This window comes from Prunus persica, chromosome G1 (assembly GCF_000346465.2).
Source record: "Prunus persica cultivar Lovell chromosome G1, Prunus_persica_NCBIv2, whole genome shotgun sequence".
NCBI classification, from domain to species: domain Eukaryota; kingdom Viridiplantae; phylum Streptophyta; class Magnoliopsida; order Rosales; family Rosaceae; genus Prunus; species Prunus persica.
Genome location: NC_034009.1, coordinates 6,323,188 through 6,330,665, shown reverse-complemented (window position 1 = coordinate 6,330,665; position 7,478 = coordinate 6,323,188). Strand labels below are relative to the sequence as shown.

The window sequence follows — 7,478 nt, the reverse complement described above, 5'->3', positions numbered from 1 at the left end:
AAAATAAATCAATTCTCATAATAGAATCTATGCATTTAATTAAATATACCAACACAAATAAAAAATCTCAACAATACCAACAACAAACCAAACCTCTCAACAAAATTCCTAAAATTAAAGCCCTAATTAATAACAACAAAATCTTCAAATTTTAATTCATTCCTAATTAAACTCTAGGATACTCAATTTTAAATTAAAAATGCATAAGATAATTTAAAAAAAAGAATAAGAATAATAATTGTTGCCAAAAAGAGAAGTTGCTAGCAAGAGGAGAAGTCCATGTCTATATGTCAAGAAAAGTAAAGGAGAAGTTGATGTAGACAAGACAAGAGGAGAGAAGTTGACGTAGACAAGCCAAGAGGGAGAAGTTGCCTAGTCAATATTTTTTTTTGTTGCAAAAGTTGGGCTGGGCAGCTCTTAACATAGAAATGCCCTTGCGTGAAAGGCGTTGGCGATGGTGGCCGCTATAGGATGGTTATTTTAAATTTGTTATTGTTGGTGTGATGGATTTGTTTATATAAGTTTGACTCTTTTGTCAATCGAAAGTATGAGTTGTACTATTTTTCCTCCGGAGTTTTATTTCATGTGGGAAAGGTTTTAACGAGGCTGCCGTTAATGTGATGGTTCTCACTCTCTACTGTTTCTTGATTTTTAATGAAATCTCTTTTTGTATAAAAAAAATTAACTCTTTATAGTTTTCTTTAGAAATTTAACTCTGTATAGTTTTCTTTAGAAATTTAACTCTTCATAACCTAAATAAATGAAGTGAACGAGAATAAAAGTAAAAGAAAATGGGGATAGAGGTCGAATTTGAGTGCAAGGGAATGATCACATTACTTAACCAACTAAACTCACTCACGAGTTATTGGAGCTAAATTTAAACTTTCGTTGTTAGTAAAAGAAGTGGAAAATAATAAAAGGAAAAGAAAAGGGGAAAAATGTGGCGGGAATCAGATTTCCATTTATACCTATTGGCTCTAAGTTTCAGTCTTTCAATACTCAGCAGGGTCATTTGATTTGATCAAACTAGCCTCTTAGGGTTTCTCAGAAATCAGAAAGGCATGAGCTTCACCCAATTCGATGGCACTGCGGCGTTCTCTGGCGGTGGCTTCATGCCCCCTCAGGCCACCCAGACAGCCGATCCCTCTTTCAATACCTCCAAGGTACCCTTCTCTCTCTCTCTCTCCCTCTTGTGCTTACTCTGGTTGGTTACGAACAAACCGGAGGAAAATTGAAATTTTCAATGCAGCAATTGTGAACTCCTAGGGTATTGAACTGATGGGTAGTTTAGAACACTGTTCATTTTCTCACGATTTCCATTCCTGCGAACCAAAAAGTATTCGGGATATGGATTATCTTGTGCTTTGTGAGATGGCAATGCTTAATTACAGCATATATTTGTGTCTTCTAAAAATAACAGCACATATATGTATTATTCATTGACCAATTAAAGTGCGGTTATTAAGGTAATTGTGACACTTTTTCAGAATCGTGACGTTCAGACATTGCTGCCACTTACAGTAAAGCAGATAAAGGATGCATTTGTCTCAGCAAATGAAAAATCAGAATTTGTTATTGACGGTGTTGACGTGAACAATGTGGGTTTATTTTTTCAGATTGTTTTCTTTCTTAAATTGTTGGTGGGGTTTCTGACTTTTATTTGTTCTTAGGTTACACTTGTGGGGATGGTCCGTGACAAAGTTGGAAGAATTACGGATGTTGCTTTCATTCTTGACGATGGGACTGGACGGTTGGATTGTAACAAGTGGTAAGTTTTCTCAAGGCTTTTCTTGTCATCAGATTGATAATTATATGTTAGTAAGTTTCTTATTTCTGTCAAATTGTCAATGACGGCTTTTGGTGCTTGTTTAGGTTTGATGAAGCAATAGACGCAAATGAAATGGAAAGAATCTTGTATGCTTCTTTCTTGCCTAACTAATTGCACCTGTTTCTGTGTTGTACTTCGATTAACATGTAGCTTTATTTGGGTGTTTCTCACTCACGTATTTGAATAGAGCCATTTCTCTCGCTTTTCAAGTGTTTTCTTAATTATCTAAGATTCAAAGCTGTTCATATTCCGATTGAATTTTGTTCCACTTTTTCAAGATATATTGCATTTTTTTTTCCTTCCCCTTTACTATGGAATCAAGTGAAATTTTAAATTAATGCATTATAATATTTATCCTTAATATCAGGGATGGAATGTATGTCCGGGTTCATGGACGCTTGAAGAGCTTTCAGGGCAAAAAGACCTTAAATGTCTTCTCTATTAGGTATATTCCCTTTTGTTTCATACTTTAAGAGATTATACTTATGAGTAGGTCTCTAATTCAGTATTTCGGTAAACTTTGTTGTACTTTGTGGAACTCTTTGTCTTGGGTTAGTGTTAGCATTTTGTTTGCCACTTATTTCATGAAGTTCACTTCTATTGATCACTTGTTTGCTATTGGAGAGACTATAGGCTTGAGTTTTGTTTATGGCTTGTTTAGCTATTCGGAAAACAATAATGATTCCATCATTAGAATGAATGAGTCAAGGAATCGCTTGAAACTAGGCAGCAAGTACAGTGATTGATATAAATTTCCTCGGAACGAAATAATTGAAGTCTTTACCAGGATTAGTAGTAATTAGTATATTGGTCTTTCTGATGTAAAATCTGGGCCCATCGACTTTTCGTGCATGTGGTAGAGAGTGGATAAGTTTTGCAGGGAAGACAGTGCGTGACTTATATCTTGCAGAGAAAATAATAAAATTGATTAAGCAACTAAAACTAGTTATGCTTACAACTAAAAGAATCTATCAATTTTATCTTTTCGTTGTCTTTTTATGAAGAAGAAACTTCAAGGGAGGTTACAAAGTTTCTTACGATATGGTACAGTTGAAAGGAAAATTTGTATCAGTACGTATGGTTGTACTTGTGTCTTTTAGGATCTTGAATTGTTTCGTTGATGATAACTCTGTGGCTAATATTATTGTTCTAACTGGAATTTGAGGTCTACCCTGCGTTGATCATGTTACGTTCTAGAAAAACCTTGCACTGAGATACTCAATATATGTCATTTTGTGTAAATACAATATGTCATCCCAAGTATTTTCTTTCAAGGCATTATTGTGTGTGGCACACGAGGTAGTGACTTCAAACTTATGTGGAAGTTTTTTATATATATTTTTTTATAAAGAATTAGTACGGGCCATAGTATTGGAGTTATTTCCAGAGAGTAATTTAAATTTTGTGAGAATGCTGCATTCTTGATCTTGTTATGTACTCTGGGTCCCAAAGGGCCACTTAGGAAGTGAAGATTTAAAAGCTTCTTATGAGAACCATCCACAAGGTGTGACCACTAGAACCAGTAGCATCATTTCGCTACTGTTTTCCTGTAATTGTTTGATATGGCTCTTAAGGAGGGTCCAAATGATTGGCCTAGATATTAGAAGTCTTGGAAATTACTGAGTCATCATTGGATTTCATGAAGCAGGGTCCAATTCGTTGACCAACATATACTTATGCTATCGTTCATATTGATGTTTCAACATTGAAATTGGTGTGATTTTCAGGCCTGTGAATGACTATAATGAGATTGCAAGCCACTTCATTGAGTGTATATACGTCCATGTCTACAACAGCAGGTTACAGGTATTGGCCTAACTACTGAGAATCTGATTGTAACTTGGATTGCATAGTTATTACATTGATATGGAAGTGTATGCTCTGGTTTTCTGATGTCTTTGTAAATATTCTGATAGAAAGCACATGTTGATGTTGGCGTCACTACTCAACCACATATGACAATCCCAACAAATCAGGTTTGATGTTCAACTATAGATTTCAGTCTGATGCATTTTTTGTTATTGCCTTACTAGTCTAATTCATTGTTTCTTTCAGTTTTCTGGCCAATATAGCTTCGATGGACAGAGTAGCACTGAAGTAAAGGTCTTAGAAATTTTGAGCCAGCCTTCATACCTGTGAGTACATTCCTTGAAAATAGTCATGTTTAGCTATGAAAATACTGCTGTGAAGTGGCCCAAGAGGCAAAACCGTCTCAATATTTAGCTGATTGTGGTCTTGTGTTACTTTTAAAGCAACCTCAAACTAAAATCAAGGCTTAAGAAACTAAATATTGACATTATGTGGGTTTTTGGGACAGCAAAAATCTTTTAGCATGTTACAAGTCATATGTTGCATGTTTAGTGGCTTGAAGTATTGGATCGGAGGTTTGCAAATCCCTTTGGTTGGGGCAGCATTTATTATATTTTTCATACAAAAACACTCATTGTATTAATTACCCAAGTGTAATTGGTGTATTTTGTTGATGAGTGCTGCAAAAACAGAATCACATTTGTATGAACTTTGAATGAGATTGAGATAGATTTTGGCCCATGTGAAGATGATCAAAGTTATTTATGGGGGAAATTACTAGGAACACTCACACAGAGGGAAAAAAAAGAGCCCCTGACAAGATTGTTTACTAGTCTAGTATTCTGTTCGATTATTGAATAATTTGATATAGGTATTCTCACTCAAGGACCAATCTTATGTTGGAAAATGATCAATGCCAAATCATAATTATAAAATCATCTATTTGCATGGTGTTACTTTGTATTAAAAGTTGCTCAAAGTTTTGACAAGATTGTGGCTATTACTTGTTTTTGGCTAGAACTCGGGAGTGCTTATGTGAGTGACATTTCTATTTTCTGTTAAATAAATATAGTAATTAAGGAATTCGCACTCAAGCAATAGCTGTATGTTAATACTTGATACAAGGTAATTGTCAAGTGGCTCAAGTCACAATAATAAATCATCTGTTAGATGTTTAGTATAGTCTTCCTTCATTGTTTTGGATATTTCTTTAATTTTTGGCGTGATCTTGGTCATTTGAATATTATTTGCATTCTCTGCTTAATTTTGACAGATTCAAAATTGCAGTAGTTAATAACCAAAAGCCAATGGCCTTAGAGGCCTTGTGCCATAGTCCGCCTTTTATAATCAAGGAGGTGCTTAAGAAATGGCATGCAGATCAATGATGTACTGAATGAATGCATATACATATTTGTACATCATTGTATGATAGTGTCAATTTGTTTCTTTTGTATGAGATGTGAGAAATTCACATGTGCCATAGTCCGCCTTTTATAATCAAGGAGGTGCTTAAAAAATGGCATGCAGATCAATGATGTACTGAATGAATGCATATACATATTTGGACATCATTGTATGATAGTGTCAATTTGTTTCTTTTGTATGAGATGTGAGAAATTCACATGTGCCATAGTCCGCCTTTTATAATCAAGGAGGTGCTTAAAAAATGGCATGCAGATCAATGATGTACTGAATGAATGCATATACATATTTGGACATCATTGTATGATAGTGTCAATTTGTTTCTTTTGTATGCAGATGTGTGAAATTCATGGTGTAAGCTTTTCCTTTTGCTTCCTTTCTGTTTCCCATTTAATTGTAACTAGCTTTGCTTTCTTCAGTGGAAGGGAAGAGGGGGCACACCTTGATGATATAGCCCGACAACTGAAAATTCCAGTGAATGATCTCATGTCTCTCTCTCTCTCTCTCTCTCTCTCTCTCTCTCTCTCTCTATCTCACACACACACACACACACACACACACAGACACACACACATTTACCTGCACATTTCCGCAGCCGAAAGAATATCTAAATCTTACATCTTTTGGATTTTGAACAGGTTAGCTGTTGATAATCTAGTACAGGAAGGCAAAGTTTACTCAACAGTTGATGACTTTCACTTCAAATCAACTGCCAATGCTTGAGTCTTTAGCCTTGGGTTCCTTTACTTTGTTCTGTGAACCCTTTGAATATAGAGGATTGCATATTCAAGCAACTATCTGCACTTTGTTTTTAGATGTGCATCTTATAGACTAGCTTATCCAAAATGTAGACAGCTGAGATATTACTAATAGGCTCATTTCCATTTGCACCTGAGCAAACTGTTTCTGTTTGTTTTACTTTGTACATAATTCTTCCCTTGTCTTGAATTATTAAAACTGGTTTACTATCTTCTATTAGAATTGCTTAAGTGATTAAGAGCATTTACCCTTGCACTTAAGGTCTTAGGTTCGATTTCCCCTCCCTAGTATTGCTTGTATTAAAAAAAAAAAATTACTGCATATGAGTTCATACATGAACAATTCGAAGCTTAATCAAACTCGCTAAATTTAACCTCTGGCATAATCTAATATAATTCTCACATAAGTAAAATCAGGGAGATTTAAGTCAAACTTAAGTTTGGCACAATGGGTTATGCTCATTTTAATTATCCTTTAATCTCCTTTGGTGCATTTAAAAGTTCTATTTATTATGTAGTTGAAAATTTTGACAAACCCTGTCCTCACATAAAGACATGTTTCAACTTCAAATCACAGAGTCTTTTCCTCACGCACACAGAATGTAAATACAATATAAAAAATTCTTGCAATGACAATAATAGTATCTAGAGATTAAAAAAATAAAATAAAATTGCAAATAAGAAACAAAAAGAAGAAAAAGATGTCATGTGAGATGTGATCATGAAGTAATAATAAAGAAATGGGGAGCGAACGTGAGGAATGATTCGTTTCTCTGACCACAAACCCACCATGCACATTGCTTTATTAATTACTTTAATTTAAACATAGTTTGACCGTGGACAAAATTTGGGGTTTCAATTATGAAAGCCAGCCAATTTCATACCAATATTTTTTTTGTTCAGCTTTTACTATAAAGAAAGAAAAAACAAATGCAAATTCAGCCGAACTCTCTGCCAATCTCTGCTTTCTCTTCTTTTAGTATTACTATTATTATTTTATTTTTTATATATTCTTTTAATATGTGGAAAATATCGTAATATAGCGTAATGAGTCATTTTCATCTTTACAAAAGATTATGCAATGTTTCCACCACTTTCGTTTAATAAGCAAATTAAATATGATTTACTTTTTTAACTAATTGATTTCAGATTGAACTCAAAACTTTAAAAATATCGTAATATAGTGGCAGGAGTTTCGAGGCTTCAATACTCGTTCACCTGCATTGCACTCTTTTGTACACTTGTGGGGGGTTGCTTAGTGTAAAAGCAGTTTGAGCTCTTATCCGGGTTTTGAGGCTCTGCCCTTGTCTGCCCACCTTGCATTATGTACCTAATCTTTTCTTTCTTTAATTACTTTCTCATTCATGTGGATTTTGCTTTGTCCCGCAGCTTCGATTGGGTGGTTGGTCAACTTGGTCTTGTCCCTCACTCACTATGCCTTAGGGATATATTTAACACTTGGCCAGACCAAAATATATATTTAACAGTTGGGGCCATGTGGCTGCAGCTTCCGGAAGCAGAAAATTTACCTATAATGGAATATCACTATTTTGTTATTCTCAGCTAACAACACAATGATACGTGAAAAAATTATCATATATGTCATTGCGTTATTGGCCGCGGATAGCAAAAAGTACTATCTCTAAAAAAAATTTGGCATT

At 34.6% G+C, this 7,478-nt stretch overlaps 1 protein-coding gene across 1 annotated transcript; it reads left to right on the top strand.

The window, feature by feature from the left end:
• On the top strand, positions 863-6,068 carry LOC18792013 (replication protein A 32 kDa subunit B). The gene is made up of 10 exons (XM_007223146.2): positions 863-1,163; positions 1,488-1,598; positions 1,671-1,768; positions 1,873-1,914; positions 2,196-2,273; positions 3,556-3,634; positions 3,745-3,804; positions 3,884-3,963; positions 5,479-5,547; positions 5,698-6,068. The coding sequence occupies exons 1-10, from the start codon at positions 1,062-1,064 to the stop codon at positions 5,780-5,782; spliced, it is 804 nt and encodes a 267-aa protein (XP_007223208.1). The 5' UTR covers positions 863-1,061; the 3' UTR covers positions 5,783-6,068.

Coding starts and splice junctions, on each gene's coding strand:
- LOC18792013 (XM_007223146.2), top strand. CDS start 1,062: ATGAGCTTCACCCAATTCGATGGCACTGCGGCGTTCTCTGGCGGTGGC. Junction 1,915..2,195: donor AATGAAATGGAAAGAATCTT/GTATGCTTCTTT, acceptor CCTTAATATCAG/GGATGGAATGTATGTCCGGG. Junction 3,635..3,744: donor TCTACAACAGCAGGTTACAG/GTATTGGCCTAA, acceptor ATATTCTGATAG/AAAGCACATGTTGATGTTGG.